This window comes from Diadema antillarum, unplaced genomic scaffold (assembly GCF_040938485.1).
Source record: "Diadema antillarum isolate AM-2024a unplaced genomic scaffold, OU_Dant_1.0 seq00001010_RagTag, whole genome shotgun sequence".
Classification (NCBI taxonomy): Eukaryota; Metazoa; Echinodermata; class Echinoidea; order Diadematoida; family Diadematidae; genus Diadema; species Diadema antillarum.
The window spans coordinates 855,019-876,543 of NW_027271846.1; the positions used below are offsets into that span (position 1 = coordinate 855,019).

A 21,525-nucleotide genomic window follows, 5' to 3' on the forward strand; every position below is an offset into this window, starting at 1 on the left:
TGTGATGTTTGGATTCTCATTTAGAAAAGGTCGTCATATCTGCCATCTTTGGTACCAAATCTGTATACACTATAACGAAGATACAGCAACAAGTACATATAACCTTTGACCCCACTTTGCACAACCTAGATGGCATCTGAGCAAAGAATGGTTATTTTGTGAAATGATTCTTGTAACATGATCTTTACGTGTGCAAAATATGGGAAAGATAAGACATGTATTCACCAAGATACAGGATGAAACATATGTGACCTTTGACCCTAATTTACATACCCAAGATATTGTCCGATCAAGTAGTTGTTATTTTATCAATCAATCAATTCAATCTTTATTTCCGATTCAATATATAATATACAAAATATATGTGAATATGAGCAAATTGTACAAAAAGTGAGTTTAAAAACAATGGAAACGACAACAAAACAAAGCGAGATTATGATAAAGACAAAAGAACAAAAAAAAAAAAACATCGGGAAAACAGATATCACAGGTACATAGAAAACAGAAACTCATTAACATTATGTGTTTGGTTGACCGGAAAATGGTATGCGCGTAGAAAGCCAGAATAGGCTTGTTATGTTGCACATACTCCGCGTTATAATCATTTGAAAATTACTTAAAAAAAAAAATCAAATTAATCATAACAAAAAAGAGAAAAACATTAAACACCATCATACAAATAGAAGAAAGACCAATGCATCCATACATAATAATCCAATCAATACTTACTAATCAATAACTTCTTGTACTGCCTTTTGAACATATTATTAAACTGTGTATTGAATTTGCTCAATTCTAACGTATTCCATAAAACAGGACCAGTATGACGTAACGAATATTTAGATTTATCGGTTAAAAAACGCCATCGATGAAGATGATTTGACGATCTTGTATAATAATTATGTACATCAGAGTTCACAGAAAACATATTTTGTAAATAAGGTGAAAGAGTTTTAGCATGGAAACGTTGCATAAAGGAACATATTTGAATTTTATTCAAATCTTGCAATTTAAGAGTGTGTAATGATTTAAAAAGTTTAGATGTTGAAGCTCTATAATCTGACTTTGTACAAATTCGAATTGCTTTCTTTTGTAGTATAAAAAGTCTTTGAGTATGGCAAGAATACGTGTTTCCCCAAATAGAATTGCAATAAGATAAAACAGATAAAATATAAGCATTATAAAGAGCGAACAAAATGTAACTTGGCAAATCATATTTCAGTCGATTCAAAATTCCAATAAAACGAGAAATTTTTGTACAGACAAAGTCAATATGATCGCTCCAACTCAACTTACTGTTTAATACAACACCTAAAAAATTTACAGATTCATAAAATTTCAAACGTATATCACCAATTTTTAAAATCATATCATCAGTATTATACTGCACACCTCCGCGTTTAAAAAGTACACATTGTGTTTTACTTATATTCAAAGTGAGCATATTGCACTTAAACCAATTATGTACTTGATAAAGATTTTTGTTTAAAAGTTCAATCAACACATTGATATCATTATGAGAGGCAAGAAGTGAGGTGTCGTCTGCATATAAAATAAAATGAGATTCATGGCAAGAATTGACAATATCGTTTATATAAATCAAAAACAGTAAAGGTCCAAGAATGGATCCCTGAGGCACACCCGTATTGATATTTCTAAAAGACGAATGGAAAGAATCATAAACAGTGAATTGTTTCCGCCCACATAAATAAGATCTGAACCACTTAAGACAGACACCACGAACACCATAATATTGCAATTTTTGAAGTAAAATTTCATGAGAAAGACAATCAAATGCTTTAGAAAGATCCATGAATATTGCCAAAACTTCTTTACCATCATTCATTTCTTGAATTATTCTGTCTTGTATTTCTATAACTGCCATTTTACGAAATAATGTACGTGACATGAGCTAAACATGTGCAAAATATGGGGGTGATAGGGGCTGTTTTTCTTGAGTTATTGCAAAGAAAGTTGCAGAAACATAGAAATATCTCAATACATCGAAGATAAGCTTAATTTCAACCAAGTATTTTAACATGATCCCGACATCATATGAAAAAACAAAGGGCACGTAACGATAGCGCAAAGTCTAAGTTACAACATATTAAAATCTGAGAAAAATTCACCGAAGGGTAATTGAGCTAGTGCTCGATAAAGACAATCATGTCAATTTTCACATCTAGAAAAATTCCCTCCCATAGAGATAACACGTCATAACGAAGAAACAGAAAGAAGTACATATGACCTTTTGACCCCACTTTGCACAGACAAGATGACATCTGAGCAAAGAGTGGTTATTTTGTGAAATGATTCTTGTAACATGATCTTTGCGTGTGCAAAATATTGGAGAGATAGGACATGTATTCACTTAGATACAGGATGAACCATTTATGACCTTTGACCCTAATTTACATACCGAAGATTGTGTCCGATCAAGTAATTGTTACTTTATGAAATGATGTACGTAACATGAACTAAACATGTGCGAAATATTGGATAGATAGGGCTTGTTTTTCTTGAGTTATTGCAAAGAAAGTTGCAAAAGGAAATTAATATGAAAATACATCGAAGATAAGCTTTAATTTCAACCAAGTTTTTGGACGTGATTCCGACACCGTATGAAAAAATGAAGGGCACTTTACGATAGCCCAAAGTCTCAGCTACAACATATCGAAATCTGGGAGAAATTCACCGAAGCATAAGTGAGCTAGTGCTCGAAAAAGATAGTCATGTCAATTTTCACTTCCAGAAAAACTGCTCTCCCATAGAGATAACACGTAAACTGGTCAAATTTTACAAGGATGCTTTCAATCCATTTTTACGAGGTGATGACGTCATCCAATCAAATTTTTGTAATTATAAATATGAAAGTACATTTAATAAGCTACAACATACTGAAAACTGGGTGAAAATTGGCAAAGGATAAGCGAGATACGCTCGAGTGAACTTGAAATTTGATGACGTCATTTTGAAAATTTACTTTTTTTACTTTATTAAGAAATTTGATATCTTTTAATCATTTTTTCAGTATCGCCAACCCATGAAATGATATGTAAAACTCATCAGCTTTCAAAATATGTAAAGAAAATGGGAGGTCACCGTCCATCCTGACGAGTAAAATCGGATTTAAAATTGGCGGTTTTTTGGCATTGTTGCATTGTATATCGCCATTGACGCGCGCGCGGAATTTCAACTTTGACGGGCCCGTATGACGTCATATTGAGTCGGATTGACTTGAAACTTGGAAGAAATATTCCTTGACATTTCAGGCATATGATAAATGTGAAAAAACGGGAAATTTCTATTCCATATGACCTGTGCGTGCGTATATGTGCGCGCGCGTACGCGTCCGTCCAATTTTTTCAATTTTTCAAAAAATGCTCTAAATGGTCTGAAACGTGTGCAAAAAGATTTTGAGCTCGATTGGAGCATACAAATATTTCAACGCGCGCGTACGCGCACGTTTTAATAATAAATATGAATTTTGATAATATGAGTAAAATGTGCTTGACTTGAAATATATGTGACGTAAATTTCATTGAAAATGTCCATTCCATTAATGAGATATGAATGAAAATGTGTTTTCATATAATGACGTCATAGTGACGTCACGGTCGACTGATCACTATGATTTTACTTGCGCTGTCGTCTTTGCGACATGATACATATATGGTGTAAGTTTGACATTGAGAGGCAATGCACTTTCTGAGCTAACCTCTGCACAACTTTTGAGGAGAAATAAAGAAAGAAACAAAGAAAGAAGAAAGATTCAGTACAGATACAGAAGGTGATCCGAGAGGATACTCGGATCACCTAATTCAGTGCTTATTTACGTCGATGTAGGGCAATTTGTCAATCGGTTGCAATGAAAACATCTCGACGGAAGAAAAATCATGACTTTGAAAAACTCTGCACTACTCTTTAAGTTGTGACTTGCATGTGTTGTAAGAGCTTGGGCATGTAGCGAGTGTATGCAAGTTACTGTAAAACGAGAAATGTTCGCGTGTATTTTAATTTCGTGAATTTCACGAGCGCCAAGATTCGTGAAATTAAAATGCATGCAAAATTTCTTATCTACACTGTATGCATTGAACGCAGGAGGCAATTTGCGAAAATTTCTTGCCACGAAAAAGGCCGTCGGCGCCAATTCGCGAAAATTTCGTGCCACGAATATATCATGTTTTACAGTATTTATGGCCAAGCAATTTGTGATTCACATTAAAGGACAAGTTCACCTTCATAAACATAAGGATTGAGAAAATGCAACAATATTAGTAGAACACATCAGTGAAAGTTTGAGGAAAATTGGACAATCGATGCAGAAGTTATGAATTTTTTTAATTTTTGTGTTGGAACCGCTGGATGAGGAGACTACTACAGCTTGTGAGTCATATGCGTACAACAGTATAAAGAAAATGTAAAAGAAAATTCAACATATTTTCACTTTTTTCGCATAATAAAAGAGCACTTGACTTGCCTCTTTCTAAAGGCAGGGGGAATAATATTACCCATAACATTTGTCGATAACAAGTCAGGGGAATGTGTACTTTTTTCAAAAGATGGAATTTTGTGAAATTCTCTTTATGTTTTCCTTATATTGTTGTACGCATGTGACATCTAAGTTATTCATACACTGCAGTAGTCTTCTCATCCAGCGGGTACTGCACAAAAACTTCAAAAATTCATAACTTTTGAACGGATTGTCTGATTTTCCTCAAACTTTCAATGATGTGTTCAACTAATATTGCTACATTCTCTCAATCCTTATGTTTATGAAGGTGAACTTGTCCTTTAAACTCTGTTTCATTGCTTGCTATTTTATTTTAAAATATACAAAATCCCACTGTCTTTGGCCAGCAGGCAATAAACAACATTTTGGCCCACAATTTGGTTTACTTGTCAGAAGGGGGCAATAGAATGTAAAAACTGATATTGCTGAGATATGTCTGATGTCACGGTTAATTGCAAAAAATACAGCAAGCCACAAAAATATATAGTTTGAGGGACTCGGTGGGATAATACAGAGAGTCATACACCTCTTTTCAGATGACATATGGCTATAAAGAACATGACAAAGCACAAAAAAATGATAAAGTTTTATTGGATCGTGAAAGCATCTTTTCAAAGTGCAGTCGATTTGATAGGAATCAGAAAGAACATACAATATTATGTACAATGTGTACATGTGGAGAGTGGATCGATGGAGCAGTTTAAGACAAAATATCTAGGCCTGTATGCTTGGTACCACTCATTGGGTTTGGGTAAGAATGTGAGTTGACTATTTGCTTGGGAGAAGTTGATGATATAAACACGATAAATCTAGTAGCCATAGTGGGAGTGGAGGAAAGGGCAATAAATCTTTCTTCGAATGTGGGGAATGCATAAGAGGAAAACCCTTGCTGCCTTGGGCTGCAGTGCTGCCAATGCCCTTGTAAGATGACCATGGATAACTGCTCTTTTTCTCTCCATTATACAACCACTCTTGATAGTACGTCTGTTTGTTTAAAAAAAAGGGAAAAAATGAATTCAGTAAATGGTAATGTCATTCTCGAGATCTTTTTGCAACTTGTCAAGGGGGAGGGGAGTGAAATGGGAATTGATGATGAATAAGGCTGTTTTCACACATACTGAGAGTGCATAATTCGAATCACAATTCTATTGATGCATCAATGGAATCATGATTCAAATGACACATTTTGGTCGTGTGTATTCAAACTGGAATCGTGGAGGGTGAGTAGAATCATAATGCTAATTGTTATTTCAAATGACGGTCTGGAGGTGTTTTCCAATGGCAATACTCCAGAATTACGGAACAAAACAGTGTATACAGATTGACCTCAAAATCGTGCTTTGGGAGCGGAGCCACTTCTGCAGAAAAAAAAAATCACTCTTCTCACATGCTCACACTGCAGTCAAGTGCACGCCACTATACTGCTTGATAGCAAGATCAACTCTTTATGTGCCATGATGGAAACCCCCTGTGTGTCATGTTATTCTGAGACATGAAGGTAGTCATGCTTTGAGAAAGAAATCTGTTTTTCCAATTTGTATAACTTCTACAACTTTCTGTTAAGATGGGCATAATAGTAGGCAAAGTTAACGAGGAATGCCAAGCTTTGTTTCGATGTAAATTGTATGACAAATCTATTTTCAATATTTCTTTTGAATGACCAGTTGCTACATTACGGTAAAGGCATGACTTTTGCACATAAAACCGTGACAGAAACTTAGAATGTACGAGCAAATCTAGTTGGGAACACCGCAAGATAGTCAATCACCACATAGAATGCAAGCCGTATATGAGAGGAACAAAAGCACGAGAAACGCTTTCATTGTGCCGCGGGATTAGCAGTGATTAGCGATTTATCGATCGGTTTTGGCGGCTTTGTTTGTTGAGCAGAATATGCGAAGTTGGCACGCCGTCGACTGAGTCGGACGTGCGAACGTGGCACATAAAGAGTTAATGGGAACTCAAAATGAAGCAGCACCTCCTCTCCTTGCTCTGAAATTCAAAACTGCGGAATCCGTGAAACCTTCTTCCTACATGTGTACAGACGATACATGTAATCGTAGTTGTAATCATAATTGAAATTCAGCATTGCAGTTACATTTCTCTAGTTCCATATGAAAATGGCCTAAGAGTACAATAATAGTCTCACACCTCTCGGTAATGACGGTTATTTCCATCCCTGATTGCTATGTCGTACAAAGATGCTACGAAATAAAATTCACTTGGAATCTCATCACACTTTCCTTTCAATTGAACCCTTTGTATGCCAAAGACACTCTTCTTGAACACGCCAAAGTTTTTCATTACTCAGTCAGTAATACATCCACCCTTAACCTGGTTGTAGATTTAATAGTAAGCCTACTCAAGTATAGCAATGTGCTTCATTCCATCTGGAAGGCCATTGAATCTTTTGTCTTTTTTTATCAGGACTGGCAGTTTTCTTACACCAGATATCAAATTTTCATTATAACCAAATGAAAAGAAAAGCGTACCTGCCAACTGTTCAGTTTTAATCTGAATATTCAGATTTTTCACTGAAAGAAAACACATTAACTTCGGTGTGTTCTGATTTTTTCGAAATATCTGTTTATAGTAAAGTATATGAAATTTATGAAAGTTCAGATTTTTAGATAATTTTTCTTTGTTTGTTCAGATTTATTAAGTCTCAGGGTTGGCAGGTATGTGTACAGATATATGAATTGTAGTGTTGGTACCCGGATTCTTTCTCTGTTGTTACATTTTTTTTTTTAATTACTGTGTTTGTTATAATGGGAATGTGCTGTGTTTTTCTCATTGGAGAATTATACACTGATCCTGAGACTCACTTTGTGTACCACACTCTACACCGAGGTTCTAATCCTGACATGGTGTGCTATGGTTCTATGACAGCTCTCCCAGGGATTGCGGGTAAGAGTTAATAAAGCCAACTCCTGTTGCATCTTGGGAGATATCCTATATGACGAGCTAGACGATGATGAAATAAATACTGTAAAATAAATAATAATGAAAGAGTATATTGAGTAGAATGACTGATTTGTATGGATTTACATGTCTAGGGTTTGGTTTCAAACGTGTTATCCTGTCATTTTGTTCGAGTTTGAATTGTGTGTTTCACATCCTGCTTTATGTATAACAATCTAGTTTGTAGGCCTTGATTTCTGTTATGAGTAATATTCCTACTTTTGCATTTTTTATTTTGAATATTCAATGTGTCCTCACTCAAAAATTCAGGTATCATAAGTTTTTTTTTTTCTCTTCAGATTTCGATTGCAATGCAATCTCGAGATTTGTATCCCACTTATTCGCCTACGTGTGAATCCCACTGTTATTTATGGGACCCATTACAACAACAGGATCCAAAAGTCGGGGGAAATGGCATGACATTTTTCCCTTACTTTTCCGCTAAAATTTCATATATAACACGACTCTCAAAAGTACTCGGTTGCGGAGATATTGATGATTTTATGAGAGCATGTCACCTGGTCTTGGAAATCAGCATTTTGAGAAAACTGCCTTCAAAGTTTTCCTTCCGACGCAATCATGATCAAGGGGAGGTACGACAGTTTTCACCTCTTGACAATAAAAGGTGTGCTTCTTGCAACCTCTGCAATGTTCATTCAAGCTTAGCACCCGCGGTCTACACATGACCAATCAGTTACCAGGATGCCACGAAGTGGCCAATAAGATCACTTTCTCATTGCTAGGGGCGGAGTCTACCTGTGGTGCTAAATCCAAATTTGGACATGTTTCTCTTCCTTTGGAAGTTGAAAAATCATTGCCCAGAAAATTGCTAATTTCCTGCCTTTCCTTTGATCATTTAGCTTTGAGATTTCAGTAGATGATAGATGAAACATTAGAATACAAAATTATGCCAAAAACAGAACTTTGATGGTTTTGACCAATTTCGATGATCTGACTTCAAACTTGATTTTCTCAGCTCAGCCGTCAGCAACTTTCAGATCCTTTTGATGTGGGGGGGGGGGGGGGTCACATACAGCCACAATGTATATTATATTAATGAGAAGCCTTGCGTTCCCATCTTTTACTGGAACATACATGCGATTTTACACCATGTTCAAGTGAGATTTTAACGAGCAAAGTCAATTGAGGCAAACCAAAGGGTAGACATTTCATCAGAATTAAATGCCTCATACAATGCAGACGTGGAATTTCTGTATATATATTTTATATTTTCTGGCAGTAGTGACATACATGTATTGTATATGTTCCATGCTCATCAATCTGATATTTTTTCCTTTAGGCTGTCATAATATAACAGCCTAAGAGAATTCCCAGGAACATATGATTTAATTGTCACCAACTTTCGTATTTTTTTGACAGGAAGAAGAAAAGAAACAAATTATTTCATGCATCAGCTTTATAGAGGGGAAAATGTTGTATGCCAAATGTTCAATCCCCAGAGTTTTTATATTTTTAGATCCTTCTTTTTTTTGTAAATCCTTTTTTTCTTTTACCAGGCAATGGTTGAGATGTGTAAGTTCGTGGCATCATTACCTGTACCAAATCTACATACATGTAATGCAAACATGGCAGCACTGAAACCCAAAATTTGATGCAGTCTCTTCATAGGCTTTTGGGTAAAGCTCATCACTTAACATAGCAAGGAATTACTTTCCATCGCTAAGGAAACCTGCTTAAGACTTTTCATTGATCTCACACTAGATTGCCTTAATTGCAGATCCTATAGAATCCAAGATGCAGTTTGTTGCACTGAAAGTGCAGAATTGCATGAATATGTCAATCATTGGAATAAGATACATGTGGAATTGAAAGAACAAAACCATTTGCATAATATGTCAGTCATTGGAACAAGATACATTTGGAAGAACAAAACCATTTGAGAAAATATGGATTCATTGGGATAAAACATTCAGATGAATCTGATATGATTCATGAGATGCGAGAGTCTAGGGGCTTAAGTAAATAAAGAAACAACTTGTGCATACTGGTTTAAGTGTTTGTTTGAGGTTGACATAATTCATGTCAGAGGAGGTATGTTGGATTGCAAGATTAAAGGCTAACCAGGAGTGACATTTATTATTACTTATTAAAACTCCGGTTAAAGCTTGAACTCTGATTTCCTATTTCATACCTAATTATTCACAAATTAAAAGTATTGCCTTTATAAATGTTTCCTTTCTAACCCAGAGATCAAGATCATAAAATCAAAAAAATTGTTGTCGCATATTGAAAATTAAAAGAAAGAAGTAAATCATGGCAATGTCTTCCAATGGCCAAATATGACCAAAGCTTGTAAAACATTGCAAAGAACATGTCCCCTGCAGAAGGAGGTGAAAAGCTAATAAAAAAACCCAACCGCAACAACTGAAATCTTTGAGATTCACTTGTAAACTCACTCATTTAATCATTCGTCGAATTATCAAATTGTGAAAATCACATCGCAATCATTATGGAAAAATTCAGGATTTTAAGAGGGTAACTGCATTTTTTTTTTCCTGAAACATTTTTACACACTCACACACCCTCTCTCTATCTCTCATACACACAGACACCAAGGTAGATATGACTGAGTGGGAAATTATTTGGAAACCAAAGAAACACATAGAAAAAAATAAATATTGTGACAAGACAGTGGTATCTATCTATGAGGATAAGAAACCCCCCAAACATCTGGACACAACAGGGTATATCTGGCATCGTATATATGAGTCACATCTGGTTTGGCAAACTAAATCAAAGTTAATTACACTTATAAATACAAGTGTATCAATACTCTGAAAGAAAACAACTAAGTTGTTGAAGGAGGATGTGCAGGAAGCAAAACGTGTCCGCCTAGCTTGAGAAGCTTTGCAGTGCGTACGTTCTCCAAGGTTGAAATGATATATTTGGAGCTAAATTCTGTAAAGTCAGGAAGTGCGGATGGTTGGATCCTTTTTTTTTTGTTCTGTTGCCATGGAAACAGCTTAATACGGACTCCTGAGCTCAGTTTATGGTCACGTCTTTTCATTCAGCTGTTCTTTCTGTTGTTTTTGTACAGAACTCAGTGGTAGCTGATCGAGATGATTTAATCCAGAGCATGTCACATGTTTTACGTGTATGTTGGATGCTTGCGTATATTACTTCTGTATAAAGATTTTCCCAGAAAATATTCACATGAAGTGATTGTATGTTTGAATACAATTTGAAATTCAAAAATTCAAGAAATAGCAACGACAATGGTATTAAACAGTAATAATTATAGTGAGAATAGATAATGACAATGATACTGATAGCTTGCACCAACAGTTTGGCAATGTCCAGCAACACTATGAGGTGTATTAAATGACTAAATGATGATGAGGATGATGATGATGATGATGATGATGATGATGATGATGATGATGATGTGTGACACATATGATGGTAGGGAAGATTCTACACAGATTTCATGTTTGATTTTATGATGCGATGAATGAAGATGTCCTTAGCAAATTGCTGTGTGAAAAAGAAAAATTCTGTGAAATCCACCAGTGTAATAACAGATATGTGAATTTAAAAAAATGACTTGCATGTTGTAGAATGTATGTCAGTACCAACTGCCACCTTAAAATTAGACATTTGGAAAAGTTCCAGGTTCTGGCAGAACAAAGTAACATTTCTTTGTACTCTTTGTCGCTTTTCTCTGCAGAGTTCTGTCTAACAGAAGCTTGTGTGACTGTCGCCAGCAGTATATTGATGTCTATGGACAAGAGTGTAGATCCCTGTGACGACTTCTATGAGTACTCATGTGGGGCGTGGTCGAAGCACAATCCATTACCAGATGGGAACACAAGGTGGAGCACATTTGGTCTTCTTTGGCAAGAAAATCGGCTCGTTTTGAAAAACGTCCTAGGTAAGGACCTTTGTATTTGTTTCTGTTCTATTAACCATTTGAGGATGGCCTGGTTTTTCCTACAACTTGCATTTCCCATAGACACCTTCCTCGAGTATACTCGGGACTTATCCTCAACGGGTTAACAATACAATGATATACTTTGTGGTGTATGTGTGCCAGAGTGAGACAATTGCATCAGTGATGAATGAGTGAGCAGTTTCCGGAGGTGTTTATGAATGTGAAGAGAATATTCTAATGATTATTTGAACATTAGAAAGTAAGCTTTATAAGTTTACCATTAAGAAAAATTCCTTAAGCTTTGCCATGATGTAGACCGGACTGCTTTGGTTTGTATATTATTATCACTAATATCACTTTAAAAAAAATGGGTTTACTAATCAACAGCTACATGTAGGCCAAGTTTAGATGGATTATGGAATACCGATGTAAAAGCTTGGGGCACTTTGATAAAAAAGCTTGGAGTGCATTAAGGTTTTGACTTGATGGTGCACAACTATGTGTGCATGTATGTTGGGTTGATCCATCTTCTGGCACATAACTGCTCGCATTCAGGCTGTACGTTCCTGCCTGAGGGTTCCGTAGAGAATTCAGCTGGAAAGTGGCACAAACATGACACCGTATAAGGGAACAAATATCAAACTGAAGAGCATTTCTTTCTGAGAACTGGAGTCACCCATGAATGCTTTCTCAGCTGGAAAGACATACGCCCCCGTTCATTCTGTGGTTATTGTGGGATGTTTGAATGAACGATTCAAGATATCCATCGCCATGTCACTGGCAGACACATTGAGTACTCTAGGGAAAGCTAAATGATAAACCGGTTGAAGATGAGTCCCGAGAATACTCGGGCAGGACAGAGCCTATGAGAAATATGTGTTATAGCAAAATCAGTCCATCCTCAACAGGTTAAGATTTTTTTCCTTTCTTTTACTTCCCCAGGACAAATGCAGGTCTATCAATTTTCCTGTAGATTCATGCATGTTGTTGCAATAACAGTTTCCTCGCATGCTTGGGAAATGTTTTTAACCTGTTCCATACTGAATTCTGAAATTCCCATTGACTTAATACACAGGCCACCAGTTTCCCATACAGAATGGTTTAATTGCAAAGCAAGTCATGAGATCCATTTCTGGGTCTGTTCTTTGGAAAATGTCTAAACCTTTAAAACCTATGAGATGTTTGAACTTCCTAGTCACTAGAGAAAATGCAAGGTTGCTATGGCACGAGAGATATATTGTTAAGTTTTGTCACTGCAGTAAATGTGCACTATTTGCTGTGGTGCCTGCAGCATTCAAGAGACATAACAATAGCCAGCCCATGTAGCTGCATGTTTTGTGAGTTTCCAGGGAGAGTCACTCTCGAAAGGGAAATGGAAGCTGCATTTAACAAAAGTATTGATTTTTGTGATATCACAGGTCATTCTACAAATCATGACAGCGTATGTTTCATGCAAAGTTAAGATAATTGCACCCAGTGTTCAATCCTTTGTTTTTGTTTTTTCTTTTTCGCGGGTAGAGATGCCTTGCAGCTTTTACTGAAATTCCATAATATTCTCTACCATCAGGTATGAATGGCCCTTTCATATTCATTTCAGATTCTTACACATTTAGCAACAAAATCTCACTTCTTACAGGGTACAGAATAAATACAAGTAACAACAGCAAGGTGACTTCCAGAAGTCAAAGTGAATGTAATTGTGTGTGGTCGTGATCATGTGTGATTGTGTGTTTTGATTTTGAATAATGTAATATTGATATTTGAGACTGAAAGCCAAATAAATGAATAAATGAATAAATAAATAAATAAATAAATAAATAAATAAATGAACAAATAGTGATGATGATGATAATAATAATAGTAATAATAATAATGATAATAATAATAATAAAAATAACAATAATAGATCTGTTTGAGGCAACTCTTATGATATCTTCTAGTATGTATACTATTCTCTTATTGGTTTATTAGTTTGAAAATTTCACTGGTCAGCAGCATTACAGCTGGGTCATCTTTACAGAATAAGCATAAATAACAATTGCATAATAACAGAAAACATGAATACCAATTGATGAGAAAAGAAAATGGGTAAGACAAAATATATGATAGATACAAAGGACATGAATGGCTTTCTCTAATTATAAGTTTTAGGGGAAAAAAATGCCTTCATAAAACCAGTGCACTCTTTGGTCACTTATATACCTCAGACACAAAACAAGGAGTGTAGATAAATCAATGTATCATTATAATTATTGGAAATTCCTTTGAAGTCATATTTTAAAAGAGCATCAAAGATGCTTTGGGCATACAATACACAATGTAGTTATGGATGAAGGATGAATAAATGATACGGTAAGATCTAATAATTTGTTATGAAAGATTGAACAATGTATAAGCAGTTACAATACACCACGAGTGAATATTTTGTAAAGACAAGAAATTATGTATAAAAAGTAACTTTCTAGAAGAAAGGGACAATACAATCTGTAAAATAGGAAAGGAATGATTTTCATAATTTTGCCATTGATTGTGGTCTTTGAAATCCTAGACCAATGAGCCATTGTTGGTTTGTGCTATCTTTCCTCGTATGACTTTATGGAGCCAAGGTTTTACATAACCCCCAAACTCTGGGTTTGTTGGAGTGCAACATTTTTGTGCCAAAACTTTCATAGCACGCACTTCTGCGACGACAACCAAAGGACTCGCATTCAACGGATGCAGACACCTTAGTTGTTTGCATGAAGTGCCATTGTCCTGTGTGTTATTAGCCAGGCGAGGTACACACGGGTTTTGCTACCAAAATAGAAGAGAGGAAACTACTGGCAGGTGTGCGGAAGTTTTAAGACGACAACATATGACCAACTTTAATAAATAACAAATGAAACATTTATGTGTTCTACTATACATTAAAGGGCTGGTACAGTTTCGGTTGAGATGGGGCTTCAGGTTTTTAACTTTTTTTAATGATTTTCTTTGTTATTGTTGAGGTAATAAGGAAGCTCTTATGAAATATGAAAGAGCATATCATTCTAGGAGGAATTCAAAGTTTACTTGAGGAAAATTGGTTTTGAAATGGATGAGATATCCAAAACAAAGTGATCCTAATAAAAGGTGGACCCACATTATGGGGTCACTTTGTTTTACTTTGTTTTTGGATATCTCAGTCATTTTTTTTAAACCGATTGTCATCAAATGAACTTTAAATTCCTCACATAGAGTTGTAAGCTCTGTAACATTTCATAAAGTGGTTTCTAAGTATCTCGTAAACAGTTAACCCATTGAGGACGGACTGATTTTGCAACAATACACATTTCCCATAGACACGTGCCCGAGTATACTTGGGACAGGTCTTCAACGGGTTTAAGGCAGAATCCCCACCTCAACCAATACTATGCCATCCGTTTAAAAGCACATTGTTCATCATTGATGTGGTTCAATACTAAACAGGAAAATTTAAAATGTTGATTGAGCTGTATTGTGACATTAGAATGGATATGAAAGCATGCCAGCGTACAAAGGTTTTGAAAATTATGCTGTCATCACCAAAAGATGTACAAAAACTTGTTCCATGGCAATAAACTGTTTATAGAATGGTTTATTCTGACATCATTGTCTCTTGGAAATCTTGAATGTGCGAAATAGTTAAGGGCCATGTTGCATTAACATTAGAACTGTATCAAACCAAACAATGAACCCAAAGTTTGGACAGATTCAGCTCAGATCTACAACATATAGTTGGGAAGGATACATAGACAGTGAACATGTATTTCCTCACTTCTGAGGACTGATTGATCCTAAAATTATCCCAAACAGTAGTTGAATTGAACTTGGGATTGATTTTAGAGCTTAATAGTGATACATGTACCTATAGCAGGGCTCCACACTAACTTTTATTTTTGGTGGCCCAAAGGCAAACATCCGACCTTTTTTGGTGGCCCGATCAGGCCACCAAATTCTACGTTCTGAAATTTTGGTGGCCCGACGTGCGTTTTTGGTGGCTCCGGGCCACTGGGCCACCGTTAGTGTCTCCGGGCCACTGGGCCACCGTTAGTGTCGAGCCCTGCCTATAGGTCTCTGGTCATTCACAAAAAACTGGAAACAAGGTTAAAAGGACCTTTTCAGTGCAAATGCATGTTGACTTATTTCAAAGCTATGAAATTTGCCTGCACCTTGGTAGTAGTCATGGTGCCGTAAGGCCCTGTCCACTCCTTCAGCAATGCTTTTTAATCCAATAGTTAGACTGTAGCTCGGATCGGAGTTGGGGGTGGTGCTGTAGGATCTAAATCAACCATTCGTTCAGCAACATACATGTACACTGTAGAACACCCCTTCATGTTGTATCTGTCTATGTTTGCAGAGTGACATGTTGTCTATTAAAGAAGATACTCATCAACAATATCAGATGGAAAATGAGCACCAATGGAGCCACATGACACCATGTTGTCCCTCTGGTAGTCAGTTGATTGGAATAGTCAGTTGATTGGAAAAGCAGCTTTTTGTTTTTCAAAGCCACCATAGAATAATGTTGTGAAAGCCTTTGCTTTCATCTCCCACGCACGTGAAATAATACCCTGTGGTAGTAACATCCGTGAACTGGTGACATAGAGATCAGAATGCCCCCCAAAGCCCACATTGATGACATTCAGTTCTGGTGCAATTCTTTTTAGCAAAAACAAAATTACAGCTATATTCCTGGCTTTTAAAGCTTCACTTTCCCACCTTTTCATCAGTTATGGTTAGACAAGGGTAAATTGCCTACTGCACTTTTATTTTGTGAGATTGCTTCCGATTGCTACCAACCTGTGGAATCAAGAATTGATAAGGTTTACTTACAGGTAGGGGCCTACAGTGTACTTACTATACGACTTTACATCGCTCCAAACAGACTGTGTTCAGTTTCGCAATGACATGATGATGTTTAAAGAAGACCAAAAACTTAATGTAAAAATGTGGATTGAGTGAAAGAAACACATACTAGACTTAGAGCATAAATCAAGCCCAACTTCACACAAGCTCTTTTAATAAGATATTGTATAACCAAAACTGTAGGGGCCTACATCCTACATGGTACACATATACATATGGCTACATTGTATCCCCCCCCCCCCCCCCCCCGTTAAAAAAGAGAAAAAGAAAAGGACAACAGTTTAAAGAGTACACTTGTCCTTTAGCATGTCCTTTCCAAAAACAGAAAGATGTACACATACATCGTTCAGATATAGCTTGTCATTTGCTCTGGCAGCAATTTTATTCGTATCGCAATTGACATTGGCACTGAATTGAAGGCAAATAGAGCTCTTGAAAGGAATTGGTATGACCATTGCAAACACCAAAATCAGTTTGTATATAAACAGTTGAATTTCATTTTCTGACACATACATGTACACTTTTGTATGTGTACACACACACACACTTAAACACAGACTCATGCTCAAAACAGTGAAACATCTATAGCAGGATATTCCGTAAATGTGTCTACAGTTGACATTCCCCTGGCCATGTTTTTGTTTGTTTGTTTGTTTTTCTTTTCCTCTTCTCTCTGATGGCTGAGCTTTTGTAAATGTCAGCTTTTGAAGGAGGGAGCTCCTCAGCCATAATGTTACATTGCAACTCATCAAAATTGCATGCCTGTCTCAAGCCTGTTGAAAACAGATGATTAAAGATTTAACATATAGAAATGTTACTTTGAAAAAAAGAAAGAAAATAGCTCTGAAACTAAAGGTCTACACTGTAAAACCAGAAACATTCGTAAAATTAACTTTTGCAAATTATAGTGGATGACTTTTTTTCTTGACATGATTTTTTTTTTGGTTTTTTTTTTTAATAGTTTTTACAAATTGCCACTGGAATTCATGCATTTTGTAGACAAAGATTTTTGCCCGCATTTTTAACGTTCATGAACTTTGGCTTATACTCATGAAATTTGCAACAGTTTCATGCACTCAAAAAGTTCTGCTTTTATGTACTGAAGGGCTCTGACATACTGTACATGTACAACGTGTACAAATGCGTGCTTAAAGAGGAATGGAGAAGGGATTCAAATCTCCATAGTTACTGCTATATAGGGAGTGTGCCAAGGTCATATCAAACCGAAATTTTCTTAGAACTCATTAACACCATTGTGGCAAAGATTTTTTTTCTTTCAAATTCACAGTACTGCATTATAAATGTTTATTTAAGTTCCTGGAAGGTACATATGCACAGTATCTCATAATATATATGCATGAAACACCAAGAGAAACATTCAAATGAATGGATTCTTGTGGCGAGTTGTTTTTCATTGCAACTGCTTGAAAACTGCCGTACATGCAGGGTAATTTGTCAGTGAGTTGCAGAGGTACCCAGCCAGTGATCCGCCAAACCTAAAGAATCTCTCAAATCAAAAACAAACAGGAAGACAAGATAATAAAAATGGGAAATACAAAGACATTTAACTCTTTATGTGCCATGGTGGAAACCCCCTGTGTGCCACGTTATTCTGAGACACGAAGGTAGTCACGTTTTGAGAAAGAATTTTGTTTTTCCAATTTGTATAACTTCTACAAATTTCTGTTAAGATGGGCATAAGAGTAGACAAAGTTAAAGAGGAATGCCAAACTTTGTTTCGATATAAATTGTATGACGACTCTATTTTCAATTTTTCTTTTGAATGACTAATTGCTACATTACTGTAAAGGCATGACTTTTGCACATAAAACCGTGACAGAAACTTAGAATGCACGAGAAAATCTAGTTAGGAACATCGCTTGATAGTCGATCACCACATAGAATGCAAGCCGTATATGAGAGGAACAAAAGCTCGAGAAATGCTTTCATTGTGCCGCGGGATTAGCAGTAATTAGCGGTTTATCGATCGGTCTTGGCGGCTTTGTTTGTTGAGCAGAATATGCGAAGTTGGCACGCCGTCGACTGAGTCGGAAGTGCGAACGTGGCACATAAAGAGTTAAAAGCTGTAGTTAACTGTTCTGCTTCTTTCCTTCAAGTCTAGAGAGAAAAAGGGTTGTTCTTGTCAAAAATACCCCAAACCAAGACATAAACCTTGTTGACCCAAGTCAGGTACTTTTAGGCCTACTTGAAAATCAAAGTGTGTTGACATTTTTTGTGTGTGTTTTGATGCTCGGTCACGTAAAATCCTTCTGTGTTTCTATTTCTGGAAAATGTTTGTGACTGCACCGTAATTCGTTTGAAATATGAGCACACACAGAAGTGTGGGAAAAAGCAGTTCTTGAATCACTGCATTTAGAATGTCTCTTCTTGTCTTTTATTCGAAGCCACAACCTTGTGTGATTTTTCATTGACATTTAAGAAAAAATTGGCTGTATAAAATTTTGAATCCATATACTTTTTTTTGCACATCAGATGTTGTATGACTGTTGGTACATGTAGGGAAAGGATGGGGGAGGGAGAGATTGAATTCTCAGAGAATATAATGTGATTTAGTTGTGTGTAGTTGAATGGCTTCTAACTGGCAGTCATACGATTTCGTCTCTGTATGATACAATGTTTTTGGCCAATTCAGGCCCAGAATGAGAGTGCATATATACCAGAAAGAGAACATCCAGAGCAAGGCTGAATGTGAATCGCGTGTAAAACCCGATGACGATCTCCCACCATATGTTCCTCCGACGGTAGCGCCGACGTGACCTTATCCTGTCTGCAGGTATATGCTGTGATGTAAATGCACATTGACAAACTGCCTTTTGCAGATGGCTCGTTGACGTCGAGCTCATGTTGCGCTCCGTCGACTCCGTAAAGATGCCTGACTTCACACTGTTGGGCAAGGTATCCATCTCATCTGCTGCTGGCCGGATTAAAAAAAGGAAAAGAAGAAGAAAGAAAATTAAAAGGCGCATTAGAGGTGATAGTAACAGGAAAGATTGAAATTCTGTCGTTGACCCATTAAAGGGGAAGTTCCGACGATTTTCCTAAGTTACCATAATGTAGTACATATTAATCGACAGCTCCATGTTTAGATTTATGGAATTAATTGTTGTCTTTGAGCAGAGAAAGCAATATTCTGCAAAATAAATAACACTGAACAAGGATGATGACATAGCAGCTTCACCATAAGAATGCATGAGTAGGAGGTTTACATATTTCAGAAATGTAGCAATGCAGTTCCATGACAATACTGCCTGCTTAACAAGTACACCTGTGTAGAATTTATGCATGCTTTCTTCTTTTGTGCTGCTTCTTTGAGCCCCCCCCCCATATATTCCTATGGTTAAGCTGCTATGTCATCATCCTTGTCCATTGTGATTTCTGACGATTTTGAAAACATTCTTATTCCTTATCCCAATCACTATAAGTTCTGAAATTCTGTACCCAGTTTAACCAGTTTATAATTATTGTTGGAATGTAAATAGTTTGAAAATCAGTGGGAGTTCTCCACTAACTTATGTATAGACCCATGAAACAATGATTAAATTGATGATGCTGTATTACATACTGCCTGTCCCTTGGGTTTTTGGAAAATGATGAATTTCGCAATCCAACAGAAGACTTTATAAACTTGTGCCACTCATGGTAATACATTGTAGCATTTCAGGTTCTCTATGTGTTTGTAATCTGTGCCGTACTTTAACAATCGTTATAGTCAAGGTAAACTGTAAAGTAGAATGTAAGGGCTGAAAGAAAGTTGGACATGCTTCTGTGTGCAGCAAAGTAAGAAAGCATAGCCAGGGCTGCACACTAACCCATTTTTTCTCTACTGGTCCTACCTGTTTGTAAGACCAGTAGGTACCCAGTTTTCCATGTTTTACTGGTAAATTCCTGAAAAAGTTACTGGTCCGACAGTGATTTTTACTGGTCAGGGACCGTCGTACCAGTGCAAGTGTGCAGCGTTGGCATAGCTATACCAGCTCAATGTTTCATTGTGATACTCAGGTTCGAGTTAAAATCTACATTTTATTTTATGTCATGCTGGGATGCCAAGTTCAATAAAATTTTACGAGTGAGATTTTCATGACTCGGCGTCTCGGCATGCGAATGTGCACGCGAGAGCGAGGGTGTGGGAGGGTTTTTCCCCCCTGTGGCCCCCCACGGTAGGGAGCTTTTTCAATTTTTAGCTCTTACTGGTGCAATCAGGTGCATACTTAAGTGACTCTTTTTTAACTAATTTTGAAAGACAAAAGGGAAATATACCTTCATTTGCAACTATCATTTTAATCTTTTGAGCTATACTCATTATTATAGGCCCAAGTTGCAGACTTGGCCCGATGCGTGAGAAAAATGGGTGTCATGCGTGAGATCGTGAGATTGCCTCTAAATGCTTGAGTCTCACGCAGAACGCAGAATGCGTGAGACTTGGTAGCTCTGTATCATGTCACATTTGTTGTAATAGAGTAAACCATATTGCTCGTGATTGTGTTTTGTGAATCAGGGAAAGATAAACAGAAAGAAGTCCTTTTGTTTCATTTGAGCACTTTGCTTTTATAGATCAATGGGAACAATATATAGTACAAGTTAGTGTCCCTAACCCTACCTGTGTCAGGGACATTGGACAATGTGTACAACACTGTGGGATCTTCTATGGCAATGGACACTCAAAGCACACAGAAGGTTCAAGGTATTCCTACCTGTGTTCTGGATCGACACACTGTCATTTTCTCGGGGGACATCGATTTGTAAGACTCTACCAAGTTAAGTAGCAATTTTGCACGTTTTACCACATCCAGATGATGCCGTGTAACCCTATGAGCGAGTCAATTTCCACGCGAGGGGTGTGGGTATCAAGGCACGACGGGGGAAGATTTACGCGGACGGCTCGAATTTTATTACGGAAAAATCATTGAAACGTGTCTCAGCAGCCACGGATCGCGTGCCACCGTCCTGCTTCATCATTTCCGCCTAACATCTGCCGGTGGACACCAATCTGGATGGTCACGTGGTGCAGACATTTCATTATTCCGTCCACGGGGGTGTCGGGTGTCATCCCGCCGGCTTAAGGGATCACTCTGTATCTCATGTCATACATGAGGACTGTGCTGGGAGAGGGGAAAACGGTCCAGGGGGATGTTGAGGTCCCTGGGTGCCTGTACAGGGTCAAGTGAAGGGGAAGGGATGGACATCTTTTTCTTCTTTTTTTTTTAACCCGTTGGGTCTTGGGGAAATTTGGCTGCAGAAATCATTGTCTTGCCATCATCAATTAAATCGGCAA

At 37.0% G+C, this 21,525-nt stretch overlaps 1 protein-coding gene across 1 annotated transcript in view; it reads left to right on the forward strand.

The window, feature by feature from the left end:
* The window catches only part of LOC139742629 (endothelin-converting enzyme homolog), a 162,977-nt gene that overhangs the window by 87,384 nt on the left and 54,068 nt on the right, over nucleotides 1–21,525 (forward strand). Inside the window, exon 4 of the mRNA XM_071653154.1 lies at nucleotides 11,163–11,366. Coding sequence (XP_071509255.1) covers nucleotides 11,163–11,366 — 204 coding nt within the window. The remainder of the gene's footprint in view (nucleotides 1–11,162; nucleotides 11,367–21,525) is intronic.